Genomic DNA, 24,197 nt, shown 5'->3' with positions numbered 1-24,197 from the left:
GAAAAGGAAGGAGTACCCAAGATCTGATATTCATATTGAGACAAATAGGAGAAAAACTATTGATGAAAGGCAAAGAGATACACATATGCTTTATTGATCTGAAAAAAGCTTTTGATAGAATAAGAAGGGAAGATATATGGAAATGTTTAAAGAAAAATGGAATAGAAAAGGATATGATAGAAATAATTAAAGCCTTATATAAAAATAATAAAATAAAAATAAGGACTCACAATCAAGAATCTGATGAATTCCAGGCAAAGATAGGACTAAAACAAAGCTGTGTACTAAGTCCATTACTTTTCTCAATGGTACTAGATGACGCAATAAAGCAATGCAAGGAGAAATCTAAAGACATGATATTGGGAAAATGGAAAATCAACAATGTACAAATACAAGAATTACTATTTGCAGATGATATGGTATTGTTAGCTGACACGGAAGAGAAAATGCAACAAATAATAAACACTTATATAAAAGAACTAAGAAAAATGAACATGGAAATAAACACAGATAAAAGTAAAACAATGGTTATGGCAACTACAAAAAAAGTGATAAAAATTAAGGTAGAAGGACAAGTTTTGGAACAAGTAAACAGCTACAACTACTTAGGTACAATTATTGAAGAAGATGGTAAAATAGACAACGAAATAAACAATAAAATAGGAAAAGCAGGGACAATTTATAATACATTAAGAAATACGTTCTTTGGAAAGAAAGAGGTATCCAAAGAAGTCAAAACACAAGTGTACCAAAAAGTGGTTCGACCATCAATCGTCTATGGGAGTGAGTCGTGGACGCTAACAAAGAACAACAAAAGAAAAATCAAAGCTACAGAGATGAGATTCTTGAGAAAAATAGAAGGGGTCACACGAAGAGACAAAATAAGAAACGACACAATAACTCAAGCTCTAAAGATAAAACCCATAGAGACAATTATAGGGGAACGACAGTTAGGATGGTTGGGCCACATCCACAGACTAAACGACACAAGAATAACGAAAAAAGTATATGAAGTCAGAGTACAAGGGAAAAATAAAGTAGGTCGCCCAAGAATGAGATGGGAAGAACAAGTTAGACAAGAAGCAGAGAAGAGAGGACTGCAATGGAGTATGGCAAAACAATTGGCTCAAAATAGAACAGCATGGAAAAGAAGTATCAAAGAAGCACCACAAGATTAAAACATATGGACAGAAAAATGGGTCAAATAAGTAATTTATATTTATTAAAATTGTATTGTTAAAATAAAAGTTTTGTATAATTATTAAAATGTATTGAAATGTAGATATTGAACTAGTTGTAAACAGCCCAACACCGAAAGGACGAATGGGCTTAACTGATTAAATAAAATAAATAAATAAATAAAACTTGCAGTTACTTAGGCGATCGGCACACCCCTAATTTGAGGCTAAGAAATCGAAAAAAACGACCATGCAAATTTGGCCATGTAAATGGCAAATTTTGGCCATTCTTTATGTTTTCGAGGTCACTGAATCCGAATATAAAATTTATTTTTATCTAGAATTGGTGGAACATGTTCAAAAATCAAATTTGATGCAAAAATGCGAAAAAGCAATTTTGATGATTTTTCATATTTACCTCGCTGTATCTTTGGTCGCTGTAAATATTTCCCTTTGAAAATTTTACGGTGTCATCGTTGAAGAATTTTGATAACAACGAGATTTGTCCGAGATGTTTAAACAAATTAAAAGAGAAGTTGTGAATTTTTATTCCTAGATGGCTAAAAGGAAGATAGCTTTAAGTGAGTGAGGAAGACATTAAGCTTTAAGTGAGTCTCGTTCCAGGATCACTTCGGGCTAACAGTTATGCAGGTCCGGACTAAACGTTTAAGGATTATAACCGAAAACTTGAACTCAGTGTGAGCTAGATTAAAATGGATTAAAACTTGCAATTAATTAGGCGAGCGGCACCATGATAGGTAAATGGCAAATTTTGGCCATTCTTTATGTTTTCGAGATCTTTAAATCTGAATATGAAATTTATTTTTATCTAGAATTGGTGGAACATGTTCCAAAATAAAATTTTATGCAAAAATGGGAAAAATCAATTTTGATGATTTTTCACATTTACCTCGCTGTAGCTTTGATCACTGTAAATATTTCCTTTTGAAAATTCTACGGTGACATCGTTGAAGAATTTTGATAACAACGAGATTTGTCCGAGATGTTTAAACAAATTAAAAGAGAAGTTGTGAATTTTTATTCCTAGATGGCTAAAAGGAAGATAGCTTTAAGTGAGTGAGGAAGACATTAAGCTTTAAGTGAGTCTCGTTCCAGGATCACTTCGGGCTAACAGTTATGCAGGTCCGGACTAAACGTTTAAGGATTATAACCGAAAACTTGAACTCAATGTGAGCTAGATTAAAATGGATTAAAACTTGCAATTAATTAGGCGAGCGGCACCATGATAGGTAAATGGCAAATTTTGGCCATTCTTTATGTTTTCGAGATCTTTAAATCTGAATATGAAATTTATTTTTATCTAGAATTGGTGGAACATGTTCCAAAATAAAATTTTATGCAAAAATGGGAAAAATCAATTTTGATGATTTTTCACATTTACCTCGCTGTAGCTTTGATCACTGTAAATATTTCCTTTTGAAAATTCTACGGTGACATCGTTGAAGAATTTTGATAACAACGAGATTTGTCCGAGATGTTTAAACAAATTAAAAGAGAAGTTGTGAATTTTTATTCCTAGATGGCTAAAAGGAAGATAGCTTTAAGTGAGTGAGGAAGACATTAAGCTTTAAGTGAGTCTCGTTCCAGGATCACTTCGGGCTAACAGTTATGCAGGTCCGGACTAAACGTTTAAGGATTATAACCGAAAACTTGAACTCAGTGTGAGCTAGATTAAAATGGATTAAAACTTGCAATTAATTAGGCGAGCGGCACCATGATAGGTAAATGGCAAATTTTGGCCATTCTTTATGTTTTCGAGATCTTTAAATCTGAATATGAAATTTATTTTTATCTAGAATTGGTGGAACATGTTCCAAAATAAAATTTTATGCAAAAATGGGAAAAATCAATTTTGATGATTTTTCACATTTACCTCGCTGTAGCTTTGATCACTGTAAATATTTCCTTTTGAAAATTCTACGGTGACATCGTTGAAGAATTTTGATAACAACGAGATTTGTCCGAGATGTTTAAACAAATTAAAAGAGAAGTTGTGAATTTTTATTCCTAGATGGCTAAAAGGAAGATAGCTTTAAGTGAGTGAGGAAGACATTAAGCTTTAAGTGAGTCTCGTTCCAGGATCACTTCGGGCTAACAGTTATGCAGATCCGGACTAAACGTTTAAGGATTATAACCGAAAACTTGAACTCAGTGTGAGCTAGATTAAAATGGATTAAAACTTGCAATTAATTAGGCGAGCGGCACCATGATAGGTAAATGGCAAATTTTGGCCATTCTTTATGTTTTCGAGATCTTTAAATCTGAATATGAAATTTATTTTTATCTAGAATTGGTGGAACATGTTCCAAAATAAAATTTTATGCAAAAATGGGAAAAATCAATTTTGATGATTTTTCACATTTACCTCGCTGTAGCTTTGATCACTGTAAATATTTCCTTTTGAAAATTCTACGGTGACATCGTTGAAGAATTTTGATAACAACGAGATTTGTCCGAGATGTTTAAACAAATTAAAAGAGAAGTTGTGAATTTTTAAACATTTTGTCGTCAGATTTCGGTAGTTTCATGTTTACTTAAAAAAAGTTGTGTGACAAACTTTTTAGTTTATAATTTTAATCAACACAGCATTAAAACATTAAGTCATCAAAAAGTTTTGTGGAAAATTTCAAGTCAAAATATGCAATAGGGAAAACGTTATGTGACTTTATAGACGAGTGGCACTCCCCAAAAAAAAACATATTTCTCGAGATACTGACCACGGTGTCCGTGGATTTGTCCGAGATGTTTAAACAAATTAAAAGAGAAGTTGTTAATTTTTAAACATTTTGTCGTCAGATTTCGGTAGTTTCATGTTTACTTAAAAAAGTTGTGTGACAAACTTTTTAGTTTATAATTTTATTCAACACGGCATTAAAACATTAAGTCATCAAGAAGTTTTGTGGAAAATTTCAAGTCAAAATATGCAATAGGGAAAACGTTATGTGACTTTATAGACGAGTGGCACTCCCCCAAAAAAAACTTATTTCTCGAGATACTGACCACGGTGTCCTTGGATTTGTCCGAGATGTTTAAACAAATTAAAAGAGAAGTTCTGAATTTTTAAACATTTTGTCGTTAGATTTCGGTAGTTTCATGTTTACTTAAAGAAAGTTGTGTGACAAACTTTTTAGTTTATAATTTTATTCAACACGGCATTAAAACATTAAGTCATCAAGAAGTTTTGTGGAAAATTTCAAGTCAAAATATACAATAGGGAAAACGTTATGTGACTTTATAGACGAGTGGCACTCCCCAAAAAAAACTTATTTCTCGAGATACTGACTACGGTGTCCGTGGATTTGTCCGAGATGTTTAACCTTTAACTACCCGCGCATCAAGTTATAACATAACTACACGCGTGGCGTACTTTGTACGCCACAAGAAAATACACTTAAAAACAGCGGATTTGTTTAATTTTTTTTGAAAAAATACACTTAGTTGTTTGTTATAAACCTTATTCGGCATCAGTGAATACTTGGAGTTCCTTTTCATTAAGACAATTGGGATTTATAACTGGAATCATGGAATAACTGGATTCCATGATAAATATAATTACTAATAAAAAATGTTTTTAAATGTGATTTTTTTACAGGAGAAAAAGTATTGTTTACAAAGGAAAATATATTTTTTGCCATAATGACTAAAAAACAATTAAAATATGTACTTATATTACGACTTATAGTAATATAATCCTGGGGTATATTGTCCACCACCGGAAACAACAAATAATAAAATGTAAATTATGATGTTTCCAGAACGCCGATTATAACGAAACTAAAACCAAATTGTAAAGCACATTCCAGTGATAGGTTAGAAAAATAAGCAAGGTCAAAAATTAAATTTTTAAATATATTTCCAGTAGAATTCTTATATCTGGCGTACAAAGTACGCCAGCGCGTGTAGTTAAAGGTTAAACAAATTAAAAGAGAAGTTGTTAATTTTTAAACATTTTGTCGTCAGATTTTAGTAGTTTCATGTATACTTAAAAAAGTTGTGTGACAAACTTTTTAGTTTATAATTTTAGTCAACACAGCATTAAAACATTAAGTCATCAAGAAGTTTTGTGGAAAATTTCAAATATGCAATAGGGAAAACGTTATGTGACTTTATAGACGAGTGGCACTCCCCCAAAAAAACTTATTTCTCGAGATACTGACCACGGTGTGGTGAATGGCTAATTTTGGTCTTACCTTATGTTTTTGATTGTGCTGAAAACGAAAATGAGTTGCATTTTAGGTGGGGGAACATTATCAAAATCGCAATTTTACCCTAAAGATAAAAAAAATGAAATAATTTTTTTCTTAAAATTAAAAGTTGCATCATTGTTTTTTCTATAAAACATTTTGTTCTTTGTACTCTGTTTTAACATGACTTAAACAAACTTTGGCACTCAACTTTTGCGAATAAACAATTCATAACTTTTATTATAATAAGACAAAAAGATTGAAACAGGTTTCATTGTTTTCAGAAAGGTGAGAAATTTATACTATAAAAACTTCAGAAAGAAATATTAAAATGGAACAGAGTTGTAGCGAGTTAAACGCAAAAAAACGTGATTTAATTTTTTTTATTTCTAGTGTAAAATTGCGATTTTGATAATGTTCCCCTACGTAAAATTCAAAATAAACCTAATTTTCGTTTTCAGCTCCACCAATAACATAAAATATGACCAAAATTAGCCATTCACCACACCGTGGTCATTATCTCGAGAAATAAGCGTTTTTTGGGGTGTGCCGCTCGTACATAAAGTTACATAACTTTTTTTCTATTGCATATTTTAACTTAAAATTTTCCAGAAAACTTCTTCATGAATTATATTTTATTGGTATATATGTTCATTAAAACTATAAACTAAACAGTTTGTCGCTCAACTATTTTAAGGAAACATGAAACTAACGAAATCTGACGACAAAATGTTTAAAAATTAACAACTCCTTTTTTTAATTTGTTTAAACATTTGGGACAAGTCTTATTGTTATGTAAATACTTTACCATGATCGTTGCCAACGTTCTTAGAGGATATGGCACATGAAGAAGAAGAAGGGGTGGCCTCAATTAATGACAAAATGAAATAGCATTATTTTCAAGTTCCTTGAACGTGTAGCAACTAGAAAAAGAAGATCCAAGAAGAGCTGAGGGACTCGTGGGTAGGACAAGTCTGTAAAGTAAATCTTTACCAGTATGAGGTATGACTAGTGTGACCAACTAGACCGAAAAATCCGGGACATGGCCCGAATTACAAATTCCTGTCCCGGCGTCCTGGACAAGGCTTCCGGGTTATCCGAATTTTTAACAGTTTGCTAAAATTCTTATTTTGGAATTTTTTTAATAGATTATTCTTCTAACAATTCACATTAAATTGAATTAATGGGACGAAAAGAAGTCGACAATTTCTCGAGTGTAATACTCGGTGTTACACTGTTATCCTACGTCAAAAACTAACAAAAATGTAATTATCATTACAACCAATTGTGTCTTAATCACATCAAAAATATCGTTGTAAACATAAAAATGTTAAATAATTAATAAAAAGATATTAAAGTTACATATTAAAAAAAATGGCCCGATTTTCATTGAAAAGTCCCGTATTTCAGATATATTTTATTCAGCCTTGTCCCGAATTCGACTGAATTGGAGTTGGTCACACTAGGTATGACCCAAGATAAAAACTTTCGAACAGATGTCATTAGGGAAGTCGACCTTGCATAATGAATCAAATGCAATGACAAAAAGAATGATGATGATGAATTGGTATTTGATCTCGAAATAGTGTTTCGCAGGGCCGGCGATAACGGGCCTGCAAGGGATGCACTGCAGGCGGGCGCCCCTGTTTGGGGGGCGCCAAAACGAGCTTTTTCCTGCGGGTGCTATACAAAATATTAATTTAAAAGAAACCGAAGGGCGCCTATACTAGTTTTGCAGGCGGGCGCCTTATACCCTAGCGCCGGTACTGGTGTTTCGCTTTTCAGTTTTTGTACATTATCGCTGAATGCTACTGAATTGTTATAATTAAAAACTTTAAATTAAAATAAATATCTGTATAACTAAAAATAAACAAAGGCAACCGTTTTTCATATTTACTAATCAAAATGTTACCTGCATATTAACTTTATGACATTTAACATTAACGTTTGCATAAGCATATTGAATACAGTTTGGAGATCTTATCATCCATTAATCATTTACAATATCTGGTTCTAGGCCAATTGTGAATCGAATCCGAGAGTGATAATCCCTGGATTGAACAAATATTTGTACGTCAAAATCAGCGGTTCCATCATGAAACACTCGACCAGAAAGGGCAACTCTACCCTTCGGACAATTATTACGGGTCAAAAATGTGACCATTCCAATAGAATTAAGGTAAGTCTTGTTATTGGTGGTTTATTTAAAAAGCTCTTTAAAAAGGAGGGGCATAGTTATGTAAACTTTTAAGTTAAAAAGCTCAAAGAAAAATTAAAAAGCTTGGTATACTTAAAATTAACAAAATTCGACACTAGCCCAGTAAATGAACGGGAAATACGGCGATACCGTGTAATTTTCAGAGTCAATTCCGAATTGCATGAAATTTGGCTTTAGGTTCTACTTACACTTACCTCCACTTCAAAGTTGAACTTGTTCCGTTGGTTGCTTTTACTTGGACAGTCACCTCTTCTCGGGGTGAAAAAACGCGTGTTTAAAATAAGTTCGAAAACGGACAAATTGACTAATTCTAAGCAACTTTCCTTCTATAGAGTTTTTTAAGTAAGTTAATACTATTCAAGGTATTTGCGATTGAAAATGTTTATGTAGTATAACACAACAACTTTCAACATTTAACCCTCTCATGTATAATTTTAAGGAAAATTCCACACCTGTAATTTGGAACCAATCAAAATACGTTATTTTGACAGATCACCATGGCGACGGAGGTATTTTATCGGAAATTTTTTGCTCGTGGGGTACCCAACAGCGAATTATAGTGGAAATTTTTTGACGTTTACAATAACAGAACATTTTTGACAGACTGGTTTTTATTTGTTTACATAATTTAGTTTTGATTCATTTTAGTTACAAAGCTAAGATGTTTTCTATATTCTTCGGACACCTCCTCTCTTCTTAATGGCGAAAATGCAGGACTTTGAATGTTTTCAATTAAGTTTCTATGTCTAATAAAATATATATAATATTTAGACACTAATTTATTTACCTTTTTCCCATTCAGTACTTTCAATTTTGCGTAGTTTAGTTTTAAAAACGCCAAAAAATAATTTTCTATCACTTGTAGTTACTCAAAACTTATGTAAAATTGAAGAATATACTATTCTCTATCTTGAAATGGTATTCCCATGCAACTACAATGAGTAGAAATTACGAATTTGAAAGCCTAAATAATTGCTGACAAAGCTATGGCGCGCTATTAATCTGTTCATGCAGCTTTGGATTTTCAAATGCAAATTTGGTGTGGAATTTTCTTACCGAATACCACGCGAAGTCAAATTAATATCCGGAAATTTTTTTTGATCATGAATATTTTTAGATAAATAAAAATTTATAAATATCTTTATAAATTTCAAAATATTCAAAATATTCATGATCTCAAAAAAATTTCCGGAAATAATTTGACCTCTAGTGGTATTACTAGTGAAAATTTTTATTTCTTACAAAAATTATTTTATTGCGAAGTATTAAAAATTAACATTAGAAAATAGTATAGTAAGTGTAAGAACATGATATTTTTTCTTAAAATCTAAATAAATAGTGGGTCCACTCTAGTGGTCATACTGGTATGAAAATGTTCAAAGCACGATGGACACATCGGCTCGTTGCACCTTTTGCAGATGTATAACTCATATTTTGTAAAACCAAAATTTAATTTATTGTTTTGGACAGCATATAAATTACTCTGAGAGACGATATCATCCATTACGTCTGCGGTAAATAGTGATAAAAAATAATCGATGGGATTGTTTCCTTGAACATGACTATTTTCTGTTGCTCTAAACTGTGGCAAAGTTGCTGGCCCATACATGCTGTTATTATTGCACTGTTTCCAGTCTTTTGTCTCGGCCTTTTTTGGTTTTTTCTCTTGATTTTTATGTTTTGATGAATATTCCAAAATACGCTAAGCTAATGAAATGTCATCTTCACTCATCATCGCCACTGTTTTCTGGCTGTATTTCTTTTAAGTCACTTTCAACAATTTGATCTTCAGCCGTTACATGTTCGAGCGAATACGTCTCTTCGTCATTGAAATCAGATTCCAAATCTGAACCTTCTAGTAAATCATAAATAATGTCATCATTGTCAATACCTATAAATTCTTCATTTTCAGGTAAACATAAAAAGTGTTTCATCCCTATTGTCGTCTTCATCGGCACAAAATATTTCTGAAATAGAATAAAATTTCTAATTGAAGATAATATGTCAATAAATAAAATTTATTTATTTCCACTAAAATAATATAGGTAAGTAGATACATAAAAAAATGCCCTCGAAAATTCCTAAATACATAATAAATCTTTGACAAGAAAATAACAAAAAATATGTGAACAAGAAACCTACTACCCTCTGAAAATTATACTCATAAAATATACCACAAGAGTGGAATTCACAAGAACAAAAGTTACATATCGCATAATGTCTACTCTAGTGGACATGAGTTCAAGGTGATATTTTCAGTGAGTTTTTAATTATTTTGAAATTATAACAAAGGCTAATTGTGTAAAATACATAATTCTATAAGAAATTTATTTTCTTACCTTTTTTTTACTTTTCCATAGAAACTACGGGCACTTATTTCAGGCAATTCACAGCTGGCCATCGCGGTCAGGTGATTTATAGATACTTGTAATCAAACATTGACTTTCAAAATAAATATTGTATATGGCGGTAGTAGTTACTTGATTAGGGTCCACTGAAATGGACTACTTGGATTTCATGCATTTTGCACAAGTTTCATAGAATTAAAATACAATTTTTTGAGTTAAAAAAACTGTCACTGGAGTGGACTCAATGCATGAGAGGGTTAAAGGGTGGTTATCCAAAACATTTTGGTGGCTCAGGCATCCAATTTTTTGGCTTTTATTAACACTGACGATGGATTTTTTTAATTCGAAAACGTTCTATGATTTAATGTAACCCTTATTTAGGGAATTTTAAATATATCTTTTACAAAGAATCTCGTATTTTTGTGATTTATGGTATACGGCCAGCTACAGGAATTTTATTTCTCTGGATTTTTTTTTTATTTTCTTTAATATTGTAGGTTCACACTGCGCTATACTCTGCTTTAATATGCCCCTACGAGTCTTCCTACCGTCAACACCTCGTAGAAGTATTCTCCGAGGGATGGAACATTAAAAAAGAGGATAAAGCCGTAGATGGCATAGCTTTGGATAAAATTGAAATTGACCGACTGGGAATCGAGTTGTCTAAAACTATTGTGTTGGAGTTTTATGGAAAAGAGGAAGCGGAGTATTCGGTTAACTGGTTGGAATTGTCTAGAAGGTAAGTTATTACTAGATATAAATTTTGTAAAAATGTCTTTGATAAAAGAATTTATTTTTGTAAACGATTTTGTTCTGTGTTTGTATAAAAAACTATATTTTTAATGAGTACTTTAGGGTATACAAAATAATAAATGATTTAAATAATGTACAGTAGGAAAAATGAAAGAATACCCATGAACGAACATATAAAACACACTGTATTTTTCTGTCACCGTGTCACACAATGCGTACATGTAATAATAATTATTATAACGCTAATACATGTTTCCAATAATATATACTGGAATATAGTATTTCCAGTATATAATATACTGGGAAACTCTCCTAGCAAAACATAGGTAAAAAAGCAACTGGAAAGTATAAAAATAGTACAAGGTTTAAGCAAAGCAAATGTTTATGCGAATTTAGTGTCAAAATCATAGCCAACTAGATAGAATATTATATGTTTTGATTAATATTGAACGCACCAACAATCTTACGTAGGTATTTTGTTATTTCAACCAATATTAATAACTTTCGGATCAGTCCAGATTAATAGTCCTATGTACTTGTTTTCAAAAAATTATTTTTGATTGAATATTTTTATTTTCACGGCCCACCTAATAAAATTTCACATAATTTTTGTTGCGATTAATGTTTGGCTTAAAAAATAACGAATAACTCACAAATTAAAGCAGTTAGGTATAGGGAATGCCAAAGAAATAAAAAAGTACCATAAAATATCAATTCATTACAATACTAAAATACAGGGTGTTCCATTTAAGAAAACTGTACCCTAAAATTAAACATTTCCCCAAACCCCCCCTTAACCCTAGAAGGGCCAAGGGTGGGTAAAAAGTATCCACAACATTCCATTGCATCCGATTTTCTAAATACCTTTGTTCCTAAAAATCTCAAATAATTAGTAGTTAAAATTCATGGTGACGTTTCAATTATTACTTTAATCATCGTCAGAATAATAAGTTTCTTGAGCGGATGCTTCAAAATAATTTTAAGGCCCGACTGTTCAATTGGAGATGATCTTCAGATTAAAAATAATCTTCAATTAAACGTAATATTGCGTTGTTCAATCCAAGTTTAACACTTAACCATCTGTTAACCAGAGATTATCTTAATCGCCCAAAAACGAAGGATTAACGGTGTTAACTAGAGATTTGTAACCTTATTTTCTGGTTTTAAATTAAATATTGTCAAGAAAATTACAGATTAAAACAACCATAGTTATTGCACTATAATATATTGTGTTGTTATTCATCATCATCATCCTGGTGCTACAGCCCTTAGAGGGCCTCGACCTTCTCAAGCGTTCTACGCCATTCTGTTCTGTCCCTTGCTTGCACTTTCCAGTTGCCGACTCCGATCTTCTCGGTATCTTGTGTTACCCCGTCCATCCACCTCAACTTTGGTCTACCCCGTCTTCTCATTCCCACGGGTTGAGCTGTTAGAATCCTTTTTATCATGTTCGATTCAGGGGCTCGGGCATTGTGTTGTTATTGCTACTTTTAAATCGTAGATAAGATTTAAAATATTTCATTATAATTTAGAGTCTAATAATTATGGCTATTGCTAATAATGGTGTCTTCGATTTTGAAGATGGAGATATCACAGAAGACGAAGAGTTCTTAGCTGTTGTTAATATAATTTTTTCCTCTACGAAAAAATCCTGTTTTTCTAGTAAAAGAAAACCATTTTCATAAGTGGTCAGATAATGAGTTTTTGAATAGATTTCGTGTACCAAAGGAAACAGTTTTTATGATTGTTGATCGTATAAGAGACAGGATAGCTCATCCTACAAATAGGTAAACTATTTATAATAGTTAATTAAAAATATATAAAATTACCGGCCAAACCCGATTTGGGGACAAACTTGTTTGGCCTATTGGGCTATTTTTTCCCAGATTTTCATTTTCTCGTAATTTGTAACTGCATCACTTTCTTATTCTCGAGAATGTGTTTATATTTTTTAACAAAAGATATTAATATTTCTTCTTCATTAGCCGTAAAGCTCGTAGTTCTTTTTCTTTTATTATTTTTATTCAATTTTTTGAAATTTAAATTTAAAACACGAAAATAATCACTGACATTGGGATGTCAGTACATCAAAAGTCATGAACACCATCGTTTATACCACAGAATACATTTTTCGGTACAATTTTCATGATAAAATTTGTTCCAAGCCGTTAATTAATAACTGGCAACATTGTCACTGCTTCAGTGTTTGGGTTTAATAAATCCGAAAGTTAACCTGCATTGAACAACTTAATTAGAAATAATCTTCGAATTAAATTTAATCATGGTTTACTTAATCCATGAGTTAACCATTGATTGAACAACTGGCCCTAAAGGAACAAACAATAATTAATGAAAACGTAAAAATCACATTGACAATCATTGGGTTAAGTCAATAATTTCAAACACGCCATGTCTTGTTGCATGTTTAAGGGTGGCTTCAAAAGAAATATGGATAATGCCTCCTTTATGCTGAGTTCCGTTGGAGAACTTGCATGACCAATGATTGAGAAGTCCTTACGACTAATAGGGTGGTCAGAATCAGTCACATGTTGGAATACCGCTGAATTTGGAATTGTTCTTGATCGTCTTCCTAAGTGAGGAATGACACCTAAGTGTTCGCAACATCTGACATTAAAGTGACGTCGAGTCTTCCCGACGCACGTAGCTGCACAGCTACTACATTTGAATTGGTATATAATATTAGATGCGAGATCACTAGGAATCATGTCTTTCACATGGAAACGAGATCCTATTCTTTCCAAAGTCGTGAAAGCAAATCTTAATTCTATAGAGGGAAATGCTTTTTTAATTGTTCTACGGATGTTGCGTCGGATTTGTAAGCTGTGGTAACCAGTATATGGAAGTTTGATATAGATCTTTTCTTTGATTTCTTCTACTTTGCTGTTTGGTTGGCATTTGTTATTGAAAAAAGTCTGATGTATCTTTCTAAGAAGTTCAACGAAAAACCATTTTTACTTAAGATCACCTTTATGTTTTCTAACTCTTCATGTAGGAATTGCCAGGTTGAACAGATAGTGAAAGCGCGGTGAACAAGTATATTGATTAAACTTCATCATTCTCCAACGGAACTCAGCATCAAGGAGGCATTATCCATATTTCTTTTGAAGCCACCCTTAAACACGCAACAAGACATGGCGTGTTTGAAATTATTGACTTAACCCAATGATTGTCAATGTCATTTTTACGTTTTCATTAATTATTGTTTGTTCCTTTAAAATTATTTTGAAGCATCCGCTCAAGAAACTTATTATTCTGACGATGATTAAAGTAATAATTGAAACGTCACCATGAATTTTAATTTAGTTATAGGTTTTATCTTTAAGTTTATTATTTTTAATTAGTAGTTTTCGGCGTACTACTGCTCTATTAGATGATATAATTAGTATTTCTATAATCTAATTCATTTCCTCATATGTACTTTTATAAAAACTTAGGATGGACTATAAATAATCCCCCTTGAATACCTTCAACACCATCCCAAAATGGAAAGGGACGATTCCATTCAGGTTGCAAATTAGTAAAATCTAAAAGAAAAAAGACCAATTGGTTGCCAAAAACAACCACAGTTTGTTTAAAACGCCAGAAGTATGTACGAATTCAGCACAGCAAGAAGTCAAATGTTTCTGTAACCTACGATGATTCCATTCAACTGAGGCTTAAGACTCTCGGTAAATTATAAGTTATTATCTTTTAACAACTATTCTATTAACTTCTAGAAATATCTACTTTTTTATTTGTAAAAGTATTATTTTTAAATTAGTTTTAATAAAGAAGCACGTTTGTGATCAGTATATGTGTGGACATTTATTGACCCCCCTTGGTCTTCGCTGTTAGAAGGTTGGTCCTGCAAGGGTTAATTACAATAAGATTCAGCTACCTTTAGTTCTCGAGATATTTCTAATTGGCACTATATTTGCCTCACCCTTACAAGGTAACAGGGCCAGTGCTACGCTTCAACCGCCAATTATTACTCCTGGTTTTACCCAAGGTACTCATTTTAGTACCCAGGCTGAGTCGACCTGGGACCTATAGACATTTTTAAAAATGTCTAGATGTTCTCGCTGTCGCTGGGATTCGATCCCCGGCCTACCTGCATGGAAGTCAGACATCCTACTGCTTGAGCTATCCGGCCCGCCAGCTGACAGACAGATTTTTATACCATAAACATACGTATAATACCTAGACTGTGCGCTTAAATATAAAACTGTTTCCTCACTCTAACAGAGAAAAACGTTTGTAAACAAGGTAGGCATCTTTTCTAATCGGCCAGTCGGCGGGGTCTATTGACTATACTTCGTCTAATTTACTAACCGTTGCACGTCATCCGCGTCATAGCCTGTAACGTCACATGGTACCAACACGAAATATTTAGGCGGTAGATGTGTTCTTTTTTAGAATCATTTTGCCTAGTACACTGGAATTACAGCCACTAGACATATTTTATTATATACGCGTAGAAATAATGTTTGACGATTTCTATTAATGTTAACCTAAAGAAATACACAATAATATGTTTCACTTAATTTGTATAAATGGATTATAAAACGTTTTTATGAAGCAGATTTGTTCGGAACGCACTGTAACTGTAATCGAACGAAGGTGACATTTTAGAAAAAATTGGTAACATTTATTTGACAGTTGCGGTGATGACACTTCATATTTGTTTATATTCTTTACTATAAGTATCTGTTTTATTATATTTACTCTTTTTATTATTTACTTTACTACAAAAATATCCTCTACTATAAAATTATAAATTTCACCTAATTTTATCACGACTTGGAATAATCGAGGTATCTGACAACTTTTTTAGTTGTTATTGTAGACATATAAAAAGAAACCTACCGGCTTCATGCCAGGAGTTCGGAGCCGTTTTTTAATTATTAACAATGCAGTGCAAAAACGCTTGCACTGCAAATCTTAATAGATTGTAACTTAATTCTTGTTCTCTATTTCTTAAGTTTTTACTTATTTACATTGAATATTAATTTGTTTTGTTGTATAATCCACGTTTACAATAATTATGTGATATATTTGATTTAAAATGGATTCAGGATTTTTTCATACTTTGGCAACTATGTCAACTTAGATCTCTGGCGTAGATAATGACGTGCAACGGTAAGTAAATTAGATGGACTGTACGTGACTTTCTATCGATAAACCGGGTGATAAAGCCAGCCGCTAGAAAGAGATGACTACCCTCTTTACAAACATGTTTCCCTGTCGTACTTGGCGAACAGTTTTAGATTTCAGTGCTCAGTCTAGGTATTATATGTCTATGTTTTATACAGATACTGCATATTATCCAGGTTAAAAGTAGCTTTACAGCATGTCGTGTGAGCTACGCGTGAATTTCAATCACTTCTAAACTTCCAGTATTCCTTACTAAGAATTATCGTATTGGAAAAGTTTCTTTGTAATAGTATTAGCATATGTAAAACCCGTGCAGTGTTTAATCCGTATATGTATAATTTGTAGGAGAGACGTTCCTCCAAACGGCCTGGGTCTATTTATGATGAGACCAGACGAATGCCAGTACCGCTGCCCAGAATTGGACGCCTGTATCAATGCCAGCGTGTGGTGTGATGGAGTAGAAGATTGTCCTTCGGGAGTAGATGAAGCCATAACCCATTGCTCACTCATATTGCAATTACCGCCAGTATATCTATTCTTTGGTGCTTTAGGAGTTATTCTCTCTAGGTAACGTCTAGTTTTTATATACCTATGGATAGTAAATAAATATGCATTAATCTATTGTATAGATTATAAAAGCATAAGAAGCTGTAGAAACTTTAGAAGAAGTTTAAAGCTTAAACATATATTTAAAGAATTTTATAAAAGACAATTAAGTAAAAGACGGTATTTTTCTTATGTAAAAGTGTTTTCAATTAAATAGGCTGAAACTTTGTAGAGGAGTAGCTTTGATCATACTGATTAAAAGTTCTTATTGCACCAAGACTCGGTTTTAGTCCATTTTAATAATACATATTTGTACAGGTGTTAGTAAATAAGTACACAAACTTCAGAGAATGTCCGCAAATGCTTCGTTTTCTAATATACGGGATGTCGAAGTTTTTCTTACAAACTGACTATTTATTTATTGTCCTAAAAACGGTGGAGATATGCAAATAAAATTTAGTGCGTTTTAAGAGGTAGTTTTTGCGCATTTTTGACATACAATTAAGAATTTTATATTCATTATTGACGTGCATACGGGTAACAGTCTTATTTTTTTTTTAAATGGCCACTGAGATAATTTAAATTGAAAATTATTTTGAATTCTTTCTGTAGTTTGTGATAAAAAATCGTTTTTGCAAAACAATTATAAAACATATAACCGCGTATTTTCATTTCTTTAATACATTCTCAAGAACTATTTAATACAATAACATTATACCAGAACAATAACACAAAGTACCACTAACAATATTTTAAATATGTGCAAAGCTACAAAAAAATGTTCAAAATGACCTCCCTGAAATGTGACACAATATTTAACTGTTAGCCTCATTGGTTGTCGTATTCGTGCAAATATTCCTAGTGTACTTCTTATTGTCTTATAGCTGGGTGTAGATATATTATTTTCGACGGGTGTAGAATGAACTAAAGACTTAACAAAACCACAAATACAAAAACCTAGAGGATTTAAATCCGGCAATTGAACAGGCCAATGTTCCGTACCTCTCATATCTATCCAACGATTTGGATACACTGTATCTACAATAAGTAACTACGTACATTAATACCGAAATAGTCTAGTGCATCATCATCCATGTACCATAAGTGTTATCTTAGTTAGATAGGAATTTATGCAAAATTATCAAGTAACTTTTCCTGCCGGAAACTAAGGTAATATTCGCCTGCTAGTCGTTGTGGGAGGAAATGTGATCTGATTGAGTGATTATTAGCAGAACGTCAACTCTACGTCAAGCAAGCGTAGAAAGAGTGACGCACTGCAACTACTTCAGCATCATAATAAATTCAGAATGAACCAACCAGCAGGAGATAAGAGCGCACATCGGAAAAGAGCGCAATCAACCTAAAACCGAATGAGAGCTTTCTTCCAGAGTTACAACCTCTCTCTTGGTATAAAAGTAAGAATGCTGCAATAATAGATTTTCTGTCCTTTAAGGTGTGGATTCGTGGATCTTGAACGGAGATATGTGCAAAAGGTCGAAAACATTTTACTACTACTACTATCGGTTTACAGCGTTCTCCGACGCCTTCCGACTCCTAACCGCCATTCTTCTCTGTTTAACCATAGACCTGGAGGGATTTCTTTTTCCTCTAGGTCTTTTTCAATTCCCTCCCTCCAGCTTCTTCTCGGCCTTCCTCTTTTTCTTCTCCCTTGTGGTGTCCATGCCAAAATCTGTTTAGGGATCCTGTCATTTGGCATTCTCTGTACATGGCCGTACCATACCAGTTGTTTTGTTTTTATGTCATCAATTATTGTATGTGTTACTCCCATCACTTCTCGTATTCTCTCGTTCGGTATCCGATCTCTTCTTGATTTGCCTGCTGCTCTTCTCCAGAAGTCCATTTCTGTTACTAGTAACATTTTCTGCGCTCTTTGTTTCAGTGGCCAAACTTCACTGCCATATGTGATTATACTTTTAAGTATGCTATTGTATATGAGCTGTTTGTTCGCTTTAGATATTGTCTGGTCCCACAGAATGCCGTTCATCATGGATATGGCTTTTCTACCCTGTATGTTTCTGTCTTTTATAGCAGCATCGAGTGTTCCATCTTGAGTTACCTTCATGCCCAGGTACTTGTATTCATCGCAGTGTTTAATTTCTACCCCATCGTCTAATGTAATGGACTGCTTTGTTCCTCCAATACACATGGCTTCAGTTTTCTTAATGTTGACTTCGAGACCCCATTTGTTATATTCTTCTATTAGCTTCCGTCATGTAACTTAAGTCGTCATGATCTTGAGCAATCAGAATTTGGTCATCAGCGAAACATAAAGTGTATAGTGTTGTGTCGTCATTGAGAGTGATTCCCATGCCATTACATTTTCTTTTCCACAGCTTGAGTGCTTGTTCCAGATAAATTTTAAAAAGGGTAGGCGAAATACAACAGCCCTGCTTTAATCCTTTCGTGACCTTAAATCCCTCAGACATCCCTCAAACAGAATTTTTGCAGTCGTTCCATTATACAGACTTTGGACTGCTTTGATAAGACCATGTTTAATGTTGGTTTGATGTAGGGTTGACCATAGTTTGCTGAGGGGCACACTGTCATATGCTTTTTGTAAGTCTACGTATACCAGGTGAACTTCTTTATTGATGGCGGTTTTTTCTCAATAACTTGCGTAATAGAGTACAGGTGGTCTACTGTGGACCTCCCAGCTCTAAAGCCAGCTTGCTCTTCTGCTTCGTAATCTCTATAGTCATTTTCTATTTTGTTCTTAATAAGTTTTCCATACACCCTACTTATTGTGCTGTTTACCGCAATTCCCCTGTAATTTTCACATTGATCCTTGCTGCCCTTTTTGTGGATTGTTGACATGATAGATAATTTCCATTATTTTGGTAATTCGGCACCATAAGCAATCTTGGAAGAGTTTTTACGAAAACATTTTAGAAGTTGCTATATACGAGTATATCAGAGAATACTTAAGATCCCGGGGTCTGAGCGAGGCTCTTCTAGGTGCACAATTTCTTCTTCTCGAAACCAACCACATGTTGTGTCAATAATGAAACGAGAAACTCAAATCTGATTTCTGAGTTTGAAACATTTCAGTGACGGACAGTTTGTTCAATTGAGACTAATTGATTAATAAAAATTATTAATTATAGGTCAAAAAGTGCACAATAACTATCTCTTAAAACCCACCAAATTTCATTTGCATATCTAAACCAGTTCCAGAGCAATAAATAAATAGTCAGTTTATAAGAGAAATTTTGACACCCCGTATCTCAGAAAACGAAGCATTTGCTGACATACGTTTAGGCATTGTGTCATATTAGTCATATGGCAAACTGACATTATTTTTCATGTAGTATCACTCCCTAAAGTCTATTGCACTTATTTACTCACCGTCTGAAAATTGTTCAAATATTTATTATTGCAAGGGCCGAAAAACCGACACTTTAAAGATGGAGAACCAATAATTGATTTCTAGGTCTTAGGAAAATGGGAACTTTTAATCAGCATAACCAAAGCTACCTTCCTGCAAAGTTTCAGCCACTCTCAGACCACTTTTACTTAAGAAAAATGCCGAGGTCCTTTGTATGTACTCGTATTCATCTTATATATTACATTTTTTTTTTCAGTTTTCTTACGGGTGTCATTCTCTGGAAAACCTGTCGACGAAGACCAAGATCAATTCTTCAAACTCGTCTCAAAAGTTTGTCTTCCGACACTGCCATCATCGACGACCGCGATATAATTTGCTGACACAGCGACAATTCTGTGCGGTACGTAGAAATCGACAGAGTGACGACTGTCTGACGCACAAATTTCTACCTATCGCGCGGAATTGTGATTAGCAAATCTTTTTTATACGGTTTGGTGTCGATCTCGAAACTGGGCGGTTTGTAATTTAGGGTTTTCAAGTTGTTTTGCCAATGAACAATCGAAGTAGTTTGCTTTTGTGCCAATATAATTAAATAACAATGACAACAAAAGCTCTAGCTGAAGACAAAAGACTTACGATGTAAAGAAATCACTGCTCATATAATCTTAAGAAACTATGTGCGAAAAGGTAAGTATCCACTACATTGGCGCTCCGCGCTCCCTGTAACTGCTCCAATCGATAAGGCATGCGCTCCTCTGTACATATAAAGGGCCACTGATTGTGGGTGCACTGTCGCACGATCCTGGAGCGCCAACGTACCCACTATGTGAAGCAGGTGCAGGAGCGTAGAGCGCGACCATAATGAATACGTGCCTTAAAACATGAACTGCCGAAAAGAAAAGTAACGCAATTACAAAAGCTAGTTCCTGACGCGAATCCATTTTGAAGGGTGGAAATAGGTATACGCACGATGAAATCACACAGTGGGCTATGTGTTGACTTTCTAATCGACACTAAAGCGAGACTAAAGTCACCAGCGAGGCTCCCATGCTGATCTCGAGATCGCAATTGATCTCAAATCGACAACACCTTGAGACTAATCTCGAGATTTTATCCCAAGTGGACAGTCAGCTTTAGATGTAAATTAGACCTGGGGGGTCAGATAATAGAACAAGTGGTGGAGTTTAGGCATCACAGTATCTATAAAAAAAAGCCACGGAAAGCTCGAAACAGAAGTGGAAGATTAAATGAATAGAGCAAACAGAGCCACAAGTTGCCTGAATGCCACAATATGTAGAAATAAAAATATCGGAAAAGAAATGAAAGGCAGAATTTACAAAACAGACATCATAACAATAATGACGGGGCAGAAACACGACTTGACACAGAGAGGACCAAAAGATTGATCGAAACACGGATATGAAAACCCTTCGAAAAGTCGATGGTATGACACTATGTGACAGAGCTCTAAGCATAGGCGTAACCAGGGGGGGTTTTGGGGGTTATAACCCCCCATTGGGATGTACTTTGAGCTCTATACGCTTAACACCATAGCCCTCAGTACCCTCAACTTCCAGTAGTTGTAACCCCCCCTTTCAGGTAGTTGTAACCCCCTCCTAGGATCATCCTGGTTACACCTATGGCTCTAAGTACGGATATATGACGGAGATGCAAGATGGAGAACATTAATAATTCGATAAGAAACAGGACAGCAGAATAGAATGTAATGAACGAGTAGAATAGAGTAGTAAGGACAGCGAGAGACGGTTCTCCAATAGGAAGATGATCAGTGCTAAGAACATGAAAACGATGAAACGACAATTTACTGGAGGCTCCAGTAAGTAGCACAAAAAACAGATAGAGTCATGTCAATACAAAAAGAACAAAAAGAATATTTCTTCTTATTATTCTTATTTTGCTTGTTGACTTTCAGAAAAATACTCGCTCCTTCTCTATAAGGTGTCTACCAACTTTGTCATGCCGTTACCTTTGACATGATTTACATAACGTGTAAAGGGCCTTCTTTGCGATTATTTGCCATTAATTTTACCCCCTAAGATCAATTTTCAAAATTCTGAAGGCCACTTTTTAATAGTTTTTAATGTTAAGTACCAATCAGTTAGGCTATCTATCAAACTCACGGTCAAAATAATGTTATTAGTTTATTAAAATATATTCAACACCTTATATTTTAAAACAGAAACAGAACTTGTCACATTTGTTTATAGGAACTTTTAATCTCAAAATGGATGGATAAATTGATAACAACAATGTAATAATTTACATCATAACTTAAATCGATCAGAAACACCCCATACATTTTTTGAAAGTCATATAATTATTTTTAGCATGAATTTAGCGATGTTCAAATTCATAAAAGAGTGTTCTTTTTCATTTTTTCACTTATGCTCATTTATTTTAATGTTTTTGATTACACAAATCACCTTGGTTTAGTAAATCTTGCACAAATAACACGTGAGTATTATTATTATTTTATGTGTAGCAATGGTTGTCTATTTACTAGTAAGTCTTTGTATTTCCATTTAAAATTGAAATCAAGCACCAGCCTCCTAAGGTCAGAATCCATTGTGACAAACGTGATATATATATACATAAAGACAGAAAATATCATCATCATCTTCATCATCAGTGGCATCACAGAACCAAAGCCTTATTGTTTAATCTCAAATATTCCTCATTAATAGCTTCGTAATTAAACAATATAAAATCACACCCAGTATATCAAAGCAAAGTTAATGTCATTGTACACCACGAGTACGCTCCAGTAAAATTCGGTGCATAAACAATATATTTGGAAACGACACAAAATCGCTGACTAAGTAAAACTAACTACCTTTGTTTGGTGTAAGAAACAATAGGGGCTCGTGTCATCGATAACCCAAAATTAGAATCTATAAAACTATGGTACAGTTTACCGAGAGAATGATTATCAGTTTAACCGTCAAACCAGTCGCGCAGTAAGGCTCCGTCAATCAGTAGAAATTTGGCTATCCACGTTGGGCGCCACTTATGTGCGGCAACCTTAGGTGCCTATAAAGTGGCAACAGCCTGAAGGTCCCGACATATATGAAAAGTGCACCGTTGCTCTTTAAAGTATTCGGAGGGGTCGGGGTCGATAGATAAAGAAGTTGAAGAAAATTGAAAAGAAGACGAAGAAGAAGACGAAAAGTTGGGCGCCAACTTAAATGCGTAGGATTTTACCTTACCTTACCTTCTAGGTACAATCGAACAGGAACTAAATGATGTCCAAATTACTCTATAAAATTATCTGAAATGTAGGTAGGTGGATTAAATAAAAAAAATTAAAGATAATAAAAAATGACAATCGTAATAAAAGTGACAATTACAAGTTAATTTTTTTATATCTTTAAATAAAATCATTTTTTTTCGTAAAATTGAGGCTTATTTTCCATTGAAAATAGTTGATATTTAACGGGTTTGTGTTTTCTATCTTGTTTGACTATTTTATGTTTAGTTTTTTTTGTTGCTTTGCTACATTGTTGTTAAGACTTTTGTATACTCGTAAAATAAATTAACAATAATTGTCATTTTTCTTACGATTGTCATTTTTTTAATATTTTATTTAATCCACCTACATTTCAGATAATTTTATAGTCATTTAGCTATAGCCCAGGACGCATCTCTCCATAATTAAATTTCCTACAATATAGAATTGGTTACAAATTTAAAAAAATGTCACCCTTATTGCAAAATAGCAATAATTGCGAAAAAAAAAACATACAAAAACAAGTATTCGCATTTTACGTTTTTCAACCATTTATGCTACACTTAGGACCTTCATATTTTATCCAGAAAAACTTTATAATATAGTAAAACAACACTTTAAATTTCATTAAGATTGGTTTAATACATTTTGCAATCCAGCTTTCGAAAAAAAAATTCATTTTTTTTAATGTTGCAGGACTAAAAATAAAGCAGACAGCAAGTTGAATTTTTTTTGCTTATAGAAGTGTACTGTACCTTTTATTTGCAATTAGCAAAATTAAAATCGATTAATTACCACGGCGTCAGGAAATTTTTTAAGTAAACCTTAATTTTTGGTGCTACGCGCAGGACAGCGGTGTTCGATTCACACAAGTTGATTTCCACCAAAATTTCTTCCAATCTTTAATATATTATTTTCTTACTCTATATTTTGTTGTATTTTAATATTTTAATTCCACAAAAATCAAACTAATTTTATTATTGTTCGTGAAATATTGTTTAAACAATTGCATATGTTTAAAAATAATAAACTTTTATTCTCTAAGTTAAAATATATGAACAAACAAAGTTTTTGCTAAAAAAGTGTTATTTCAAAGGATAGAGTATGTGTTTTTATGTTGCAATAAACAAATTTATTTATTTATATCGAAATGTAATAAAAATTAAAATGTATCAATCATTATCAAAGGCCATTGGAATGCC

At 33.3% G+C, this 24,197-nt stretch overlaps 1 protein-coding gene across 1 annotated transcript in view; it reads left to right on the top strand.

Annotated features, from left to right (window-relative positions):
• LOC114337570 (uncharacterized) overlaps positions 1–23,593 on the top strand; it is a 255,111-nt gene extending 231,518 nt beyond the window's left edge. The window contains exons 9-12 of the mRNA XM_050647708.1: positions 7,401–7,562; positions 10,447–10,688; positions 16,202–16,423; positions 20,005–23,593. Of these exons, the coding sequence (XP_050503665.1) occupies positions 7,401–7,562; positions 10,447–10,688; positions 16,202–16,423; positions 20,005–20,128 (750 nt within the window). The 3' untranslated portion in view covers positions 20,129–23,593. The remainder of the gene's footprint in view (positions 1–7,400; positions 7,563–10,446; positions 10,689–16,201; positions 16,424–20,004) is intronic.
• The last annotated feature ends 604 nt before the right edge of the window (positions 23,594–24,197 follow it).

This window comes from Diabrotica virgifera, chromosome 3 (assembly GCF_917563875.1).
Source record: "Diabrotica virgifera virgifera chromosome 3, PGI_DIABVI_V3a".
Lineage (NCBI taxonomy): Eukaryota > Metazoa > Arthropoda > Insecta > Coleoptera > Chrysomelidae > Diabrotica > Diabrotica virgifera.
Note: the sequence above shows the minus strand (reverse complement) of the source record. Positions and strands in the feature narration are given on the sequence as shown.